At 39.7% G+C, this 19,776-nt stretch overlaps 1 protein-coding gene across 1 annotated transcript in view; it reads left to right on the top strand.

Annotated features, from left to right (window-relative positions):
- Positions 1-19,776, top strand: part of LOC108673098 (nucleolin) — a 90,862-nt gene that overhangs the window by 38,797 nt on the left and 32,289 nt on the right. The window contains exon 2 of the mRNA XM_047879899.1: positions 1,392-4,239. Coding sequence (XP_047735855.1) covers positions 1,672-4,239 — 2,568 coding nt within the window. The 5' untranslated portion in view covers positions 1,392-1,671. The remainder of the gene's footprint in view (positions 1-1,391; positions 4,240-19,776) is intronic.

The raw sequence follows: 19,776 nt of genomic DNA, 5'->3' as shown, positions 1-19,776 counted from the left end.
GAGGATACGATGAAATATTGATAGAGGGTACTCATTCTGGATTTTTTTATCAATAAACGAAATAAGTTAGAAATAATAACCAGACTTTTTTCCATCTTTTACCTACTATACTACTACAGATAGTTGCGTTCTTTAACCAAGATACATGTGTTTCGTGGATTAATATTAATTTTAGCTGAATCAGTGACTTTTGATATTGAAAATGAATAAAATATAATGTAAGAACCTCGTGCGACGAAATTTAAAGATTTCATGCGTAGAAAAATGTTGCTCGTAAATCACCAGACACGTCAAATCTATCAGTTACTTTCAAGCGCCTTTGACGCTTACCCTTAGCCCTGCCTGTAGAACGTATGAACGTTTCCAAGCTGAGTCCAGGCCCAAAACTTCCTTCATTAGGTCGACCAGGTTGGGCCAGCGCTTTGGTTTGAATAGCTGCAGGCCTCAGGCTCATTTTTCGTATATAAGCTCGTGTTACCCTAAACTTTATTTGGCCTTACGCTGCTCTCGTGTGTGTCTTGTTCCAAGTTGTTAGCCTTTCTTTAGAGCTCGAGGCAGAGCCCTCAGACTGTGGGCCGAGACTGTCGTGTAATGTTTCCGTGATCCTGTTTCTTGTTTCACAATAAAGTATGTATCTTAAAATTCATTGCAATTATGATTCACCAGAAATTTTGCCTAATTACATGTATCTAAAATTTATTTGTTCTTTTACACATACTGTAGCTTTCATGCTCCTTACAATTGTGAGCACTGAAAAAATGGAAAGTGACAGCAATCAGCTATCGAAAAAATTTAGATGTAAGAACATTATAAAAATTTTAAATTTCATCTCATCTTTCTAATCAATTTGATTGCAAGCAACATGCCCATGTTTTTACAACAAGCTTTAAACTGCATCCTGATCATGTGTATCTTTCATTTCATCATTGCCTATGAGGTCGTGAGTTAATTGTCAGTTGTAGTCTCGCGAATTCACTGTTTTGCGTTTGCGACATGAATCCATTAATCGCCCGGCTCCTATAGCATCCCATAACACAAACAGTAATCTATCTTCCTGCGTTCGCTTCGACTGTTTGTAGTACAGATGTTGGTTTGTGTTGGCAAACACCAAAGATGATCGCCGATCTCGTGTTTAGTATGCTGCGCCACGCAACCTTGTGCTGACTCGACCCTTGAATGTAGACTTGGGTTCTTAGCTTTATTAGTGAGTGGGATTGTATGCAACTTTTGCAGAACTTCTACACAGACGCGTTTCAAAATATTATATAAAGAAGTCTGTTGTGAGACTAAAACGAAATATTTCTCATATGATCTCACAAGTTTTAACAATTATTGCAATGTAAGAATAAATCGTTATTATTTTTTTAACAATATTTTTTTCGTTCCTACAGATTGCGGTACCTGCATGAGCACCGGACTCCCTTCATGCGCGTGTCGGACGTCTACTGTTGCAAAATAATGTATAAAAGTGAAGCTAGTGCCGCTGTGATTTAACATTAAAACGGTTATCGAACGGGAAGAATTTGTCTATGCTAAGGATTTGTACGTGCGTTGAGGTACGTGTTATATTTCAAAATAGGTATTTCAAAGCTTGATTTCCTGGGCCGTCGGAGGAGTGGCGTCGTTCAGGATGTGGAAGGTACGAAAACGAACTCGTCAGGCGAGCGTAAGATGAGCAGTCCAATCCTGTCGTTGGTTTCGTTAAACGACAGCGAAACTGAGAAATCACCATCGTTTCAATCCCACACATCATCATGCCTTTCATCCTTATCAGGTTCATTTAATACATCACCTTCTAATGATGAACCGTACCTCCCTTCACAATCTTTCATTGATGGAGACGACATCGCCTCTTTCTCATCTCAGAAGCCGCCAGCTTTGTTTTCACGTCGTCTTCCGCTATTTACAAAAGATGTTGCTGCCCTGCACTCAAAAGATGTCGTGAAGTCCAAAGTTGCTTTGCTTCATCCTCTCAGCATTAACTTTTTGCAAGAACCATACGGTCCCGTGAGTTCTACCATTGATATGGAACAAGAACCGGTTGTCGATGGCATCGAAGATTGGCTAAATTTTGACCCGTTCCTGTGTTCTCAGCGGGAACAGATACGACATGGCTCAGTAGAGCTCGAGGAGAAAAATACGGGTTTGCTTGCATGTAAAAACGTATCTTCATCGCCTGCTTATCAGTGTTTTTCGTCTCCGGATGGTAATTTGCAGGAAACTGAATTCAAAACGCTTAATAGTGAGCATTTCCTAGAGGATTCACGCGTCTGCTCAGAAAAAGAAAGGAGACCTGGGGGACTGAGCAAGCACTCTGATGACAGCAAATATGGACAGAAAGCGACAGCCATCGTTCGTTCCTATAGCTGTAAGTTCCACGAATTTCCTACCCAGAAAGTGAGTGAGACCACCTTTATCTCAGCGCCAATGTCAAGAAAGGCGCCTGGAAAAAGTAGCTCACACTCCAAAAACATTTCTCAAGCCTCAAAGCGCAAGGTGACAATTGTCATTCGAACCGGTGAGAGTGTCGCGTCTCTGAGCGATCACGATGCTGATTCGAACTGCAGAAATTTGGACGGTGTTGCTTATTCTGCATCGGCTTTGGATAAGACAGAAAAAGTCGGTGACGCTGGTGACCTTCCATCGCCTTCAATTGCCGGCAGCACTAATTCTACCGAACAAAAAGTAAGTTATTTTTTAGCCCCTGAATCGAAAAATGGAAGTATCATGTCATGGTCATCGGCGAGGGCTTCCAATAAATCGGCCGCGAAAAAAAATTTCGGGGACGCTGTGGCGATCATGTCTCAAAAACCTTTTCTAGATAACCCCCTTAATTCGTCTGGGCATAAGAGCGAGGTTTGTTTTCTGTGCGGACAAAAAAGCCCTGGCAGCTTGGACAGAAATGACGCACAAGTCGTGGCAAGAGGTCTGCCAGTCATGGAAGAGAAAAATGAAATTGTTTATTCATCCACATCAAACAATAGTAAAAGAATTTCTATACCGAAATCTTGTCCTCTTGTATCTACTCAAAATGAGACAAAATTTACAATCTGCAATTTTTTAAGAAACTTCTCATTTCTAAAAAAGCTATCCAGTTCTTTGCATTTGAACGCTTCGGTCCCTCATTTCGTCAAATCGAAAAGCTCAAACTTCGAATACTCCCCCTTATCGAGAGAAAAGTCAAAAAGTCCTCGATTTTGCACTAAAACTTCGACGCGATCGTTTTCCTGCGCCGCCGACTTGACTGATCGTTTGGACGCGAGGCCTCGCATTCGCTCATCATCTGTAACAAGCTGCTGTGGCCCGGGCCCTAAGAGCCTCTCCTGCAATTCCACCTACGCCGCTCTCCTTGCCGAGTCAAGGCGGAGGCAAAACTGGACAGAAAATCCTTATCTTTCTGTCGATGAATCCAATTCTGAATCGAACCTCCAATCGGACCCTCTTATTGATCTTCTCCCTCGGTCTGAGGAGATTCCTCAGAGCCCTAGAGGAGACGAAGTGAATGAACAAATAGATTTTTCGCACTCAGGAACATCGCTCACAAACAACAACAGTCCAGTTACTTTTCACGTCACTAAACATACGGCCACACATCCCTCCGTAGTTTCAAGCGATGTCGCTGGATTCCGGGCAGTCTCGTCCAAAAACTTGCCCACTTCTCCAGCACTAACCGCAACCTCGCCCACTTTTCCGACACTAAGTTTAGCCTCGTCCACTTTTGCTGCACTAACCACTACCTCGCCCACTTTTCCGACACTAACTACAGCCTCGTCCACTTTTGCTGCACTAACCACTACTTCGCCTACTTCTTTAGCACTAACCGCAACCTCGCCCACTTCTCCGACACTAACTACAGCCTCGTCCACTTTTGCTGCACTAACCACTACCTCGCCCACTTCTCCGGCACTAACTACAGCCTCGTCCACTTTTGCTGCCCTAACCACTACCTCGCCCACTTCTCCGGCACTAATCACTACCAAAATATTAACACGACCAACAACGCTGTCGAGCCACAACGGTATCCGGGACAGAACCCCTGAAATTGAGGGCAGCCACGATGATTTTGACAGCTTCTCAGCATCCACTGCTGATGATCCGATATATCTGCCTAAGCTTCAAGTTTGCGAAAAAGCAGGCTCGTGGTGGGCGCTTAATGCCGGAGTGCTGCAGTGGTACCGTAAGCTCTACCATCAACGCCTGTGTCTGCAGGTCCCTGCTGAAGTTGTCTCACTCAACAAGGTCAGTCGTGAACATTTTTTCTATTCCTCGAAATTTACCATTTTCTTGCACACATACTATGAAATTTAAGTGTCAGATCATCACTTGATAGTCATTGAAAATTTGTCATCATCGATTTTATTCCAAAATATTTTAATATCTAGGGATTTTGCCCACAACATTTAAGTATCTCTTTCGGGTTTTTCTTCTCGCTGATGAAATTTAGATAAGAAAAACTTCACGGAAAATAAGTTTCCGATATTGAAGTTCTCCTCATTGAAATGCCTCATTGTTCATAGCTTGGCTTTGACAAATCTGTGTACTAATAGACTATTTATCCCGCTTGATACCTGCTCCTCTTTCAATTGAGGAAACTTTTAGTCACTGTCCATTCAATTCTTGTTCCAATTATTCATTTCTAACTTTTTCTTATAGCTTTTTTGTTCTTTTTCATGTAATTTGTTTATAATGAGATTGTTTATTATAATGTTTCATAGTTTGGCTTTCCTCGACCTCGGCCAGGTTACAATATTATTTGCTCAATTTCGTTCACCCCTCTCTCAATACATCGTTCACTCCACTCTCAATACATCGTTCACTCCACTCTCAATACATCGTTCACTCATCGTTCACTCCACTCTCAACTAATCGTTCACTCCACTCCTAATTCATCGTTCACTCCACTCTCAATTCATCGTTCACTCCACTCTCAATTTATCTCTCACTGCACTTTCAATACATCGTTCACTCCACGCTCAATGTATCGCTCACTCCGCTCTCAATTTATCGTTCACTCCACTTTCCATTTGCAGTTATCTCCATCATTTGTTCATTCCTTCACCATTCCTCACTAATCACGTATACTTCGTAACCCTCCGTATCCCCCGGATGACATTTCCGCGCAGTTTTACTCAGTTTTCCTGACCAAGTCTCGGCAATATTTTACCCCGATTACGTTCACCCGCAGCTTCTTTTACTTGCTATTGTTTGTTCAGTGGCGGGTTTTTGGAGGCGGTTTGGTCAGGCCGCCTCTGATCTTTACGACTCCGCTAGCGGCGCTGGCAGCGAAGTTTATCCTAAACAATAGCGGTATTTTGTTCTCGTGTTGACGTTTCTTATGAGCAATGTTGCTTACGGGCACTGTGCGTGGCTTGAATAGCCTCTCTTGTCTGCAAAATAGGCTGCATGGAGCGTCGCAACATCGGCCCTCATGTGTCGTGGTGCAGTCATGTGTTTTAGAGCATCTTGAGCGACATCAACGCATCGCTTCTTCGGCGGCCAAATGTTATATTAGTTCAACATTTCTTAGTGTGAACAATAAGTTTAGTGAAAGTTTTTTATATGATTAATGAACTCGTGTTACTTTTTTGTGTTTGGAACTACTACATCTTTCTCATGGATGACAAATATGGGAATTTCTGAAGATACGTAGAAAAATAGAGAGTTTAAAAATGGAGAGAAAATAAGTCTCTGCCACACAAGGCAAAAGTGCGTCGTTGTTTGGAGAAAGACTCACTTATTTCTCTGAGTGCGGTGTTATCATGTTATATTTCTGCTCCACACTCCCATGCCTCATGCACAAACGCTGAAAAAATTTGCCACCCATTTCATAAAATTCCCACAAAATTCAATTTTATCGCGATTTAATTATTGACTGCATGGATTACTAAGCCATTTTTTTCATCATGTTATAGCATAAAAAATTTCTTGATGAGTGTTTTCTAAGATAGTTTTATGAGTTCCTTTACGGCGTAATCTGCGTAACCCGTAATTTGCGCGCCCGTGACCTCATTATAAACTCCGGAACAAATTATCTGTACTCTCTGACGACCTCCTGGCAGTGAAAGAGCAAGTTTAAAAGAGTCTCAAGTTCTAATCTGGGCCAGGTTAACGACGTAGCAACTGCGACCCTCAACGTAGATATTGCAGCTGGTCCTTGACGTAGTTTCTTTCTATATTTATGTTCAAAAACCGAAACATTTTTTCATAATTGTCAGAATTCAGACCTACTATTTCGTCATACCAATAAATCTGTATGACGAAAAATTGCATGAAACATTTAGTCTTAACATAGGCGCGTAAATCTTAATTATGTTGTTGCAACCGATAAATGGGTAGTAAATGCTGCAAGTAAATTACGTGTGTGAAATAATGTAACAATAGTAATACCATGTCACTGACTGTGATGCCTGCTTCATTAATGCTCCACTCTGCTCCGTTCTCAGCGTACTTGTTCAGCAAATTGCAAGTCCAGAAAATTTAGCAAAATTTTAATTGAAGATTTCGGTCATAGCATTTTTTGTGCCTAATCGACAGTAGACATAATCTTAAGTGGGGATTTTTATTTCAAGTTCAGTACAAGTTCTTGTATAATATAAATTTATGTTCAATATAATATCATATTGAATATAAATTAATTTTTAATATGAATTCACGTTCCCGGAATTCTTCCGAAAAATTTTTTTAGCGACGTTTCCACGAGCCTCAGTTCACTTTCTGCCCCGCATTAATCATCGGTCGAGGGAGAGTTTCTCTTAAAAATTTCCCGGCTTGCCGTCCATTATTTTCTTAGCCAAGAAAATAATTATCCATTACCGCCTCTTCGTGAGGCGAGGCGACGTGGGTGTATACTTTTCGTTAATTCCGAACCAAAACCTGGCGTCTGTTAACTAATACAAATCTTATCTTGTTTCCACCCCCCAATTTGTATCGTTATCATTTTAATAACCCTAGTGCTTCTTGCATGAGAATTGTGTTGGAGTTAGTTTCTCTTATTCAATTGTAAGCTTATAAAATTAAAAAGCCCAATTAAAAATTTTCCCGCCAGCACTCATGTTCGTACCTTTATTAAGTACTCATAAAGCTCCCTCCACAATCGGCAAGTTAGCCTCGCATCGTTCTTTTACGGACGAGTTTTCCACGCAAGTGCCGACAAGTTCATTCAGTTTCATTCATTGCGACCAAAGTAAAATGTATAATTTTATATTTTGTCCCATAAATTTGTTTATATTTTTCTTTCAATGCAATTGTGGTAGTTTTCACTCTTTAACAAAACTAAGAATCTCGTACGATGGAGAATTGCTCAGAATTGCGATGGAGAATTGCTACAATCTGCTTAGCTCCGTCGCAGCGGCTTCAACGCTTGCCTCTTCTTAATATTAACAATATTGGGGATCTCAAGAATGCGTCGCATATTTTAATCTTCAATTTCAGCTTCATGGGAGGCTAGGAAGTCTGCAAAACCTTTGATTTATGTATGGAATTTCCCGGTCAAATTTCCCGGATGCATACTGGCCAGGACTTTGAGGAGCTCCATTCTATTTTCTTGGAGAATAATTTTTCCCCATTGAAATTTGTTCTTCTATATTGCATATACATTTATAAGTCATCCAGCAACATTATGATTTCATTTGAAACGAAAACCACATTCTCGTGAGACTGCGAACTCGGTAGATATTAGTTCTCTAGCTAATTATAATAAAATATGATAAAATGAGATATTGTTATTCTGTAATTCAATCTAATTTTAAGTTTTTTACATGGCAGCGCAGCCAAGACCTTTGATATTCTTTTAGCCCCATTGACTTTCCCCTGCTGATTTTTAAGGAGCCGTTTCAAGTGCAGCTAAACTTTACCTTTCATTTGCCCAGAACTCAATACGAGGTTCTGGCTTTTGGCTGTCGGTGCCAGGGGCAGGTCGCTACTTGTATCTTTTTCAACTACACCGGCAAACTGTCGGCTAGGAACTTTCATCTTGTTATGCTTTACCATCTGTTGCTTGGTCTACTGCTTCTCGACCATGATAATCGTTTCGCTTTCCCATGTTGTAAAGTATACACGGAATATTTTGCTTGAGCATATATTGTTTTTAATAACTAAGTAAGTTTCGAAATATATTTTTGTTTACAGTACGTAAATTTTCTCATAAAAATATGAGAAATATCACAATAAGTTCATATGTCAATTAGTCATTATATAACCTGCCGGCTGCCCCACATTAATCATTTACATGTGTAGTCGTGCTAACAGCTTGCCAAGACCAATTATTAGATTGTTTATTAAACCAATTATTAGATTGTTTCAACTTTAATTGCTCTCAACTTGTTATGCATACAAGGTGAACTTACTGAAGTACGGCCTAACATCAACTGGACTCCAATAATAATAAATAATAACTGGACTCTGAGTTGTTGAGAAGTTTGGTGACTTGTGCATGTCTCGCATTCGAGAGACGCCCCAGCAGGTGCAGGGATGATCTCGGTTCAAGTTTCGGGTCAAAATAATCTATGTAGTTCGCTCAAGAATCTGTTTATTTAATGTGTATTAGGTTTCGTTACGGTATAGCTACAGCTGTAGGCAAAAGGAGTCGTGAAAAATGACAAATAAGTCTCAAATGATTTTTTAAGTCAAGTGTTCTATTTTACCGGAAGTACACGAAATTTATATTCTCTATAGCTAAAACTAATTTACATGTTCTGTGCACTACATAAATACCTGATGAATAGAAATATTATACGGGGGTTAATGAATTACCAAAAAAAGGAAAATGGTCAATGGCGATGCTGACAGAAAAATTTTGTGTCGCAGAGATTATAATTTTTGCAGTTTTTCATTTGGAAAACGTTACGGATCGTCCGTGACTAGACAATGCAATAATTTTTACCTAATTTTTACTATTATATTTTTTTAGGATAACACTTAAATAACAACTCGACGTTTGAATAACAGCAGCTGTTTTTTTATGTCCGCTGCATATAGTTTACATTCTCCCTAGGGCATAAATCAGAAGTACTTGCCACGGCTGAACGATCCCGTCACAGCTAACAGGCTAAGACGCGCTGCTGAGTGCGTCGGTGTATCGTATAACGTGCGCAAGTTAGAAAATCTTCAGCTACCGCCGCAACTACTGCCACTGGTGTCTTGTAGTATCTGCCTGCTCTACTGTCACTGCCACCACTGCAGCCCTTGTCACTACTGCTTGTACTACTGCCACTGCTGCCTCTGTAGTATCTGCCTGCTCTACAGTTACTGCCATCACTGCAGCCCTTGTCACCACTGCTTGTACTACTGCCACTGCTGCCTCTTTAGTTTCTGCCTGCTCTACAGTTACTGCCATCACTGCAGCCCTTGTCACCACTGCTTGTACTACTGCCACTGCTGCCTCTTTAGTTTCTGCCTGCTCTACAGTTACTGCCATCACTGCAGCCCTTGTCACCACTGCTTGTACTACTGCCACTGCTGCCTCTTTAGTTTCTGCCTGCTCTACAGNCTGCCACCGCTGCCTGTACTGCTGTCACTGCCACCGTTGCCTGTACTGCTGTCACTGCCACCGCTGCATGTACAACTGTCACTGCCACCGCTGCCTGTACTGCTGTCACTGCCACCACTAAAGCCACTGCAAAAACTGCTGTGATATGCTCGACTCAGAGGAAGTGTTTCTTGAATAACCATATGGCTTTGCATAAAATTTTTTCCTAATTTCAATTAACGCATAATTTTAGATAAATAAAATAAATGTTATTATTCAGCAAAATTGGCCATTGGCTTTGAAACTATATTCATTTTAGTTTTTGTTCATTATGAGCGTAAGTTTGGCGTAAATATAATGACAATTTGTTACAGAAACTATGTTAGTAGTATTAATCGCGTACTTGTTAGTGTAAAGATTAAAGAAACTGTAATGCTATACTGATGGACTTCGAGCGCATGCGAATGGCCGAGCACGCCGGGCTGTAACTCAACTCACATTCTAAATTGGACAGATCAAAATTAAGTCCCTATCATTCTTGATGAGTTATCGGAGAGTCCTCTTAATGCCCAGCCCTTGCCCCATTGTATGGTCTAATTAACGGTTGATTGAGTCAATTGCTACAGTAAATTGCTTCAGTTCCCCTGCAATGAAGCATACGCCATCCGAGGTCCGTTATAAACACTCACATTGTTCCCGCTGTCCATCAAATAAGAATAATTTCCCATTCCCAGACTGAAATAACAGTGATATTATTGAATAAAAGTCGAATAAACTATAATTTACAGCAATTGATAATTCCAAGTTTGCCCTCAGAGCAGGAGTGTAATTTCTTCAAGTTACCGAAGCTCTCAAAATGAAGAGTGCGTATCGTTGTATATTGATAATTATGTCCGTCTCTGAGTCGGCCGAGTTAAAGGACTTAATTGGCCTGCTATAAAACAGCTGTGAGTATTACCAGCTAAATAACATCCCTTCCCGAGCCGAGATCACTGCCAGTTACTACTTTATTGAGGGAAAGATTATGCATTCTTTATTAGGTCTCTACAAGTTTCATGTTACCATGACAACGTAATGCTCTCTCCCCGGCATAGCTTTAATTAAATCCAACTTGAAACTCTTGAGCGATGTTCCCCCTTCTTGTCTCTTCTTGTCTACAGATAAAACTTTGAAATCTGAAGCACAGAAATGATTGCACGAGTTTTATGCTACAAAGTGTTAGGAATAATAATGTAAAACGCTAGCCGTTTTGCTAAGTTTGGGTTGACGTATGTCCGCGTTCAGGTTTTAGGATAAAAATAATTCCGACCACGAATTTCCTTTCTTTCAAATGAAAAGGCGTATCTGCAAGAACGAATATACAAGTATTAACCCAATAAACTTTAATGTAGGATCATGATATTCAAATATAATAAATAATCATCAGAGCTATAAACAAGTTATCAGAAGGCATTAGTTAACGCACCGAAATATTGTGGGCAGTTTTAACGCGGGCTACGAACAACTGAGACAGCATGAAACAATTTGATGCGTCGTTGATTATCCTTACATTTTAGAGGTCGGATAAACAAGCGAACCACACGAGCGCATAAGAAATATACCTTAAAGAAATAAACTAACAAACGGTTCGTCAAAAATATTTACAACTAACGAAGATTGTTAATTAGTGATCTCTATTCTAATCAATAACAGTAGTCTGTAATAATAATAATCTGATAATAATAGCTTTATTTTTCTCAGATAATTAAGGTGTTGCCAGTCCATCTGCCAACCACCGCTCAGGTTTAATAATAGTCGGGCCTTTGTAGATCTACCTGTAGGACGTAGGTCATCTCAGTTTTGCGATTGTAGTTATGAAAAACTATTAAACTTTTTGAAAAAAAAAAATCATTAAAAATCATTATCTGTCCCCTCTAAAAATCTCAACTAGTATCATCAGCTGCAATACCCTGCAGCTTGGACACGGAGCTGAGGAACTCTCCGAGCAAAGTTCAATTTTGGACGAGGCCAAAGATTGATGGATGCTGCAATTACGTGAGGCTCGCACGTCGGTCAGTAGAGTCCTGTCAGTAGAGTCCTGTCAGTGAGACCTACCTGAACTTCCCTAATTGCTGCTCGCTATATCTTGTTGGTCCAACGTTCAAAGTAATTAACATGCTTCACCTTAAAGTCTCTACTCAGCGTCGTGTTTGCCTAAATAAATATGTTCATTGTAGTCAGTGCTATTCGCACGCCTGGACCGAACTATCAAAAATATTTATGAGTTTTTAATTCCGCTAGCCAATTAAAAGACTTTTTTGAGCTAAATCAGCAATCTCAAACAAAAAATCTGCAGCTCCGTACAATACTTATACGTATTACGCTAATACGGCCCCTGGCTACTATAGCGAGTAATCGCCAGCAAACTAAAAGTTGACTTTCTTGAGTTTTCATGTCTTGAATCCTCTAAAAATATTCAACAGCGTGAGTTCCGTTACCAGTTTTGATGATTGGCCATAAATCCGATCTCCTAGTAAGAGATGTCCATGCAGCGAATAAACTTTATTAGAGCGTCAAACGAAATTGATGAACATCGCCCAGTATCCAGTATGAAACAATAAAGTTGTTTGCACTGCAGGAAAGATCACTGACATCAGTACAGTTACTACAGTTAGTAGTTAATATACAGTGGGGGGAAATAAATATTCGTACACTTGAAAAATCGTATTTTAATGCATGTAAGTACACAAACTTAACAGGAAAAGTGATTTAAATTATGTATAGAGACGCATAGTATTCAAAAATACTATCAAAAGAAATTAAATCTCAATTATACGATTTTTCAAGTGTACGAATATTTATTTCCCCCCACTGTAATAATATTGAATTCAAAGGAATAAGTCACTCTAACGTAAGTTAAATGTCTCGATCCTCGCCATTAAATCGCGGGTTACAGAACATGAAATGTAGTTAGTTAGTTAAGTGACCCTATGATTACTAGCGCTTCAGCTGCTAAGCTATAACATGAAATGTAGTGACAGGTAACAAATAGAGGAACAAGCTGATAGTATTGCAGGAGGTTGGATGGATTGCATGTTTGGAGTTTGGATGGATTTTTACCTGCATAAAGTAGATAAAAAGTTATAACCTATCTTGTAATCAATTCAACTTGTAACTCGGTTTATTTTAGTATGATCAGAAAGAAATTACGAATAATAATCAAAATAACTAACCTATTTATTTTCTTTTAGGAATCATCGACAACAGTTTTAATAGAGAACTACAAGTAGGAATAAATTGGAAATTGAAATAGTACAAGGTGTGTTCGTTCGTACTCTCAGATGTTAAATAGGGGCATGCAAGCATGTGAAGTTAAAGCCAAGCTTTAAAGGCTAGAAGTAATACTAATTTAAACATGGAAGCTCCACTGAGTTACACAAGCCCAATCCAGTGTATAAAGTCCTAAATAAACGAACACAGAAGCGTTAACATGCAATTGAATAAAACAACAGGAAAACGCATTCGTAAAAACTTAAATTAAAGAAAAACATGATTTAACATGTGTAGTAATACTGTTCAGGCAGGAGGCCTTCACAGAAGTAATTAAGTTTCAGGGCCTATATGCTTTCAAAAAAAAGTTAAGAGATCGTAAGTTCATTGGCCAATCATTTACGGCCTTTCAAGCAAAATCCACCAATCATAGATAAGAAAATAGAGCGTAAGTACATACGTTCACTTAGCGAGTTTTGAAAGTATGGTCCCAGGTAATAATAATATGGATCAAGGCAATGAGCGTCGACTTCGCCGCCTAACATGAGACTAAAGACAAGCGTACAATCAAAATTTACTCAATTAAGTGAAAATTTCAACATTGCCTTAATTAATTCTTATATATCCGTAAATAATTATTTTAGGAAATTTTGCTAAAACGATGCTCAAAATACGTTCCATAAATCTTAATCATTTGTTATCGAATCATAAATTTGATGCACCTAAATTAGTAATGCCTCATTACTGTCTAAACTCTCAAACTCCTGAAGCATTAGGTGCTGCCTGTCACAGCTCACAGTGAAATGGATAATTTCCTGAGCAAATTTGCGCAGTGGGACCGCGTCCTACAGTCCTTCACTGCGGTCGCCCATCACTCGTTTGCAATTCATGAGATGGAATTAGCATTTGCACTTTATGAGCTCCCAAATTGACAGACCATGAGGAATCTGTAGGACGCCAGCTTCAGTGGAAAACTCGTTACTTTATTATCTAATTGAATTTTATTTAAATGAGTCAGTGCCTGTGCCGCGACTATCATTCTGCATGAATTCAATTGAATTGTATAAATTGATTGAATTTTTGGAAGGCAATCGTCGCTTGGAATTCAACTCATCATTATTAATTATGTAATACCTTTCACTCATTAAAATGAATTAGTGATTGGAAATGTATACTAATAATCTGGTATTTTGCATGGATAAAGATAGCACTTTGTTTCGATGGAGCATAGCCACAGCCATTGTTGTCCTTATCTCAGGCGTAGACAATAATACCGTCAGAACTATAATTGCTGTTCTCACAGACTCACAGCTTTTTTCAGTGAGGAAAACATTTTTTCGGTAAAAGTTTCTAAAATAATTTCAGAGTTTCTCGCTTCGATTTTCAACGCCAGATTCACGCTCCGTGCTCGCATATGTAGGTTTCAACACGTATACCTTAGTAGTGGCTGATGTGAAAATATCAGTAAATAAAGCTTTTTTAAATCTCGTTGAATCTCGATAATAACGATACTTGTTGCAAACCAGGAAGTTTTAGGATTGCCCCATAAACTACGAAGTTACCTCCTCCAGGTTGAAATATCAATAGTAAATGATTGTACTTACGATAAATAAAAAGTGGACGTCACCAGAACCGTTCGAATAATTTGGTTTTGTTCCTAGCAGTCACCACTCTTCTATGGCCAGGAACGCGCGAGTCTCGTTGTCAAGAGTACCTAGCAGACGTTTCCCTTGAACAGCTCGGAAGGCAGGCGCAACGCTGCCGGTAGTTTTGTGCGTGAGTGCATGTCTTGACGAGGCTATTGTTGTCGCCGAGGCTTTGACGACAGCAGACGCCTCTAAGAGGCCACATCTGCAGTCCTCTGTGTCGCTGAAGCTATGCTGTCTCAACGCGTTGGCCTCTTCAATGCAAGCACTGATCTGGTTGTGTTTTTAACATCGTGTTTTTAACAGTTTGCCTTCTATATATTTTTTCAATATTGTGTTTTGTGTTTTTAACAATATATTTTCAACAATGTGTTTTCAGGAACGTCTAGTGTTAATGGCTCAATAATTGTCTTGGTATAATTACCAATGAAACATGTTTGAATATAACGAAATCTTGAGTTCACATTTCAGATTCAATCTAAAATTTGTTCAAAAGAGACAATTTGTGTCAATTTTTGAGCTGTCAATCTCTTTTCTTGTTGATTCATTCAACGATGTTTAACACAATTTCAATTAGACAAAGTTTTACAATTATTTGAATGTCTCGTCTTGTCCCATTGGTACCGTCGATAAGGATGAAATTTGAGAGAATTTAATAGTTTAATTGTATTACCTTATTTCTTAGAGCGCCGACCACAAGTCTATCAGCTCGGGCCGAGAATATGCTGCCGGCTATAGGGCTCTGGAGACTAAAGGCGCATTCAACTTTGATTTCCTTAATTGCTCAGCAGTCTCTTCCTGCTCAGCTGTCTCTTCCTGCTCAGCTGTCTCTTCCTGCTCAGCTGTCTTTTCCTGCTCAGCAGTCTCTTCCTGATCAGCTGTTTTCCTGCTCAGCAGTCTCTTCCTGCTCAGCTGTCTTTTCCTGCTCAGCAGTCTCTTCCTGCTCAGCTGTCCTTTCCTGCTCAGCAGTCTCTTCCTGTTCAGCAGTCTCTTCCTGCTCAGCTGTCCTTTCCTGCTCAGCAGTCTCTTCCTGCTCAGCAGTCTCTTCCTGCTCAGCAGTCTCTTCCTGGTCAGCTGTCTTTTCCTGCTCAACAGTATCTTTCTGCTAAGCAGTCTCTTTCTGCTCAGCTGTCTGTTCCTGCTCAACAGTATCTTCCTGCTCAGCGGTCTCTTTCTTTTCAGCAGTCTTTTCCTGCTTAGCTGTTCTTTCCTGTTAAGCAGTCTCTTCCTGCCCAATAGTCTTTTCTTGCTCAGCAGTCTCTTCGTGCTCAGCAGTCTTTTCCTGCTCAACAGTCTCTTCCTGCTCAGCTGTCCTATCCTGCTCTGCAGTCTTTTCATGCTCAGCAGTCTCTTCCTGCTCAGCAGTTATTTTCTGCTCAGCAGTTTCTTCCTGCTCAGCGGTCCTTTCCTATTCAGCAGTTATTTTCTGCTCAGCAGTTTCTTCCTGCTCAGCAGTTCTTTCTTGTTAAGCAGTCTCTTCCTCCTCAGCAGTCCCTTCTTGTTCAGCAGTCTTTTATGTTCAGCAGTTCTTTTCTGCTCAGCTGTCCTTATTCGGCAGTCCTTTTCTGTCCGGCAGTCGCTTTTGGCTCAGCCGCCCATTCCTGCTCAGCAGTCCTTTCTTGCTCAGCAGTCTTTTATGTTCAGCAGTTCTTTTCTGCTCAGCAGTCATTTTCTGCTCAGCTGTCCTTATTCGGCAGTCCTTTTCTGTCCGGCAGTCGCTTTTGGCTCAGCCGCCCATTCCTGTTCAGCAGTGCTTTCTTGCTGAGCAGTGCGATGCCAGTCAGGGGACCGGCGCGTGTGATTACACAAAGACATTTTTGAGCAAAGCCATTTTTGTTGCTTCGTTAAGGGTCTTTGCTGGTGATTTTAAATCTGGTTACAGTATTTTAGCTAATAAATGACTATTCCAGGATCCTAAGAGTCCTTCGTTGCGAAAAAGGAGTTAGAGGTCATCTCATTATCCACATCGATGTGAAGAGCAGAAGTTAAAATATTCCTGCTACTTGATGTATTTAGTTCATTGTGATGCGGAAGTAATGAATTTTAATGAATTTTTAATTCGAAGCCAGTGATTTACATCTGCTTGGAATATCATTTTTTAAAGTCTATAAATGCAACGAGAGCAGAAGTAAAAATCTTGAAACTCTTTCAACTTAATAAGAAAAACGATCTCTCTAACCTTCAGAGATTAAATGCAATGGAAATTACCCAGGAACGGTGTAGGTCAGAGCAATTTTTAGAATACTTTATCTCCTTTTTCTCTCATCTCTTTTTATTCTAATCTTTATAATTTCTTTCTGCTGAAGCGTTGTTTTTCTTATATCCCGACGCGGGTACCTTATTGAAAATCATCGTCGCCTTAGACTTTAGAGCGAGCAGATCATGAATCAATTCGTAAGTACCGATACTTTTTAAAGTGAATTTTAATAAATTAGAGTGCAAGTGTGGAGGAGTCTCAATTCATAAATATCTTTGTCGTTGTGCTGTACTGCTGATACCTTCACTTGAATTATCTTGCCCGAATTTTGGACAGCATTCCAGACCAAAATGTAATTCTTTTTCCGGCTTTATGAAGGAAATAATTTTATTATTACTAACTTAAAACTTATCCAGAAATGATTCCAATTTCATGTTGAAGTTTCTTGGCTACAGACCAATCCTAATTTCTTGTTTAAATGCAAATTTGTGGCGTTTTATTCAGTATTTTATGTACGTGTACAAAAAAAAATTTATTTTCCGTACTCAAAAGTTTCGACTTGCAAGACAAGGTGTCGCGCAGGTCTCGTCCTCGAAAATGGCGACGTCAGCGATACTCAGCCTCTGGTGAGCGATCGCTAATTTTTTTCATTCTTCTTAATCCCGATGTGATGGGGGATTTATTTCCAATCCCCTGTTTGTCAGAGAGTGTTTGAAAACTGCCACAGGAAATATGTTTAGATTAAATGCGAATGATTGTTCATATTATCCATCGTAATGGGATATCAACGAGATCGTGACATTTTAGTTTCTTATAGTCCATGTAAGTGGGTTTAAGCATGTTAAATCCGATGTTCGATGAGCAGCTATGATATTAAAAACTTTAAATTCCATACACATGTTCATTTCTCTGGGATACGAAAACGAACGTTAGAACAAACGGCCAGTGTAACGTCTGCTTAACCTGCATGCCGTGTTTAGCCTGACACTCCTGGATAACCTGCTGTCAATTGTTTAGCCTGCCTAACCTGCTGCTAAGGTTAAACCGCTCCTCAATTACTGCCATATACACTGCTAGAAAAATTACCGTTAACGGTATTACCGGCATTTCAGTGGCCGGTCGGCACGTGAAAAGAAACACCGTGTTGCCGTTTTTATTCTAATTTAACACTAGAAATCCGTGAAACATCTGATAAAAACGGCGAAACAATTTATTTTCACGCGGCGCCCGGCCACTATAATGCCAGTGGGACCGTTTTTTCGCCGTTTTTCTAACAGTGTAGCCAGTGGCAATAGTATAATTTTAAATTAAACTGAATGTAAGAGCTTGCATAACATTGAAAGGCAGCTCGAATTTGATGTATTCAAGGCCCCGTCAGAGAAGCTCCCTTGTAAGCTTTAGTAAACAAAGAAAACCAAGAGACTAGACCGTTTTAAATTTCGGTAATTTAAATTCATACTTTTTACCGCGGATGTCATGTCTAAACATGAAGTCCTTAATTCTCAACAGCGCATTTGTAGAGGAAAATCATGCGCCTTTTTTTCTTGCTCCGGATTTTAGTGCCCATGTTAATGGCATGTAGATGAAGGTTGCATGCGTAATAGAGTTCGCTGCGTCTAATCGATCATTCAACGTCATCCTGCATGAATGATCTCCATTACCTGTCGAACGATGAGGCGGTGGCTTCATTTATTTTTCAACGACTGCGAATGAACATCATGGGTTATCTACATCTCGTTTTGTTATAATTTATAAACGGTATCGTATTTAATAGTTGGAATTTGTTTCAAACATATCAAGTGTCAAGCTACGGCTGACGCAGCATCGATACTCCTGTACTCAACTATAGGACCGTCGATATTGTGAGGTCAAAGAAGCATGGAAGTTTATGATGAAAATCGGCGAGCAGTCGACGGTTCAACGATAATCTTTACTTCTAATCGAAAAAATATACTAAAGAATATCTTATCTGTCTCAGACTTATAAGGAATACCTTTGATGTTTCATACCGTTACAATCAAGAGCTCTGAGAGAATCAGCATCATTGACACAACTAAAAAGTTATTTGCAAGATGAAATTACCTTCCAAAAAGTCGTCACTGTTAATTAATTAATATCGATTGATGCACTGCAAATCCTGCCTAATTATGCTTCTAAATATAAATCTCTTCTAACATTCTGTATTAAACAAAAATATGTTTCAATAGTATTTTCATAGGGTCATTACTTCAAAAATTCCCGTATTGTTGACCGAGTAAAACAACCTAATCTTCGACACTTTTACAAATACAAATATTATTCATCTTTTGATTATGATTTATAAAACCTACGTTAGTTTTGTTACTGTCAGCAGGTTATTTAAGTTGAATTTGTCGATGAACTTGCCAGGCAGGCTGGTTCAACTAGACCTCACCGAACCGAGCGACCACTGAATTTATTAAGTAAAAAATATAACTCAGAACTCATTGCAGTGAGTGACAGAGAGCACAGTTTCTCGTCGACAAAAACGTGAAGTCATGGACGGACAGACAGACGGACGGACATGGCCAGCACAATAGCGTCTCTTTTCCATAAATGAGAAAATGCGCTAAAAACGGGCCTTCATTAATCGATCTCCCCCTGGCATTTACGCACCGCGCGAGACAAAAGAACCTTTCCCCCAAGTCTTCCTATCCAAATTATCGCTTTCACGCGAGGGTTTTTGTTATCAAAGTCATCGTGAATGATGAAGCCACGGATCGCCGCGTTCCAAGAGAGCTTGACGAGCATCCAATGGAATTAATAGTCCTCTCAAAAATTGTCAGTGGATTAACAGCAATTTTTTAGGCGATTAATTATATCGCTTTTAATTCAACGAATTTTTATAACGGCGATAGGTCTCTATTTGGTTTCATGGACCGAGGCGCATAGCTGCGTAAGGCTGATTAACTAGTCTCTGAAAGAGCAGCGATGCGTGGCTGTAAGAGAGTCGATGAATTCTGCTTTATGTTGGCTTGGCCTGAATTATTTCATATGCATCTCAATGCTTTTTTGTGAATGTTTGAAATCCATTTATTTTTAATCTTTGATTTATATAATACGATCACTCGAATTTTAATGCGGTATTCCCCTAGGCAATGGACTCGCACGTCTCGAAAACAATTATTCTGCTCCTTTCTTGATTACCACACAAATTTGATGCTATAATTTTACGCGTCTAGCGCATGTAATCATTGAGT

This window comes from Hyalella azteca, unplaced genomic scaffold, assembly GCF_000764305.2.
Source record: "Hyalella azteca isolate HAZT.00-mixed unplaced genomic scaffold, Hazt_2.0.2 contig4152, whole genome shotgun sequence".
Taxonomy (NCBI): domain Eukaryota; kingdom Metazoa; phylum Arthropoda; class Malacostraca; order Amphipoda; family Hyalellidae; genus Hyalella; species Hyalella azteca.
The sequence above is the reverse complement of the archived record's forward strand: the minus strand, read 5'-3'. Positions and strand labels throughout refer to the sequence as shown.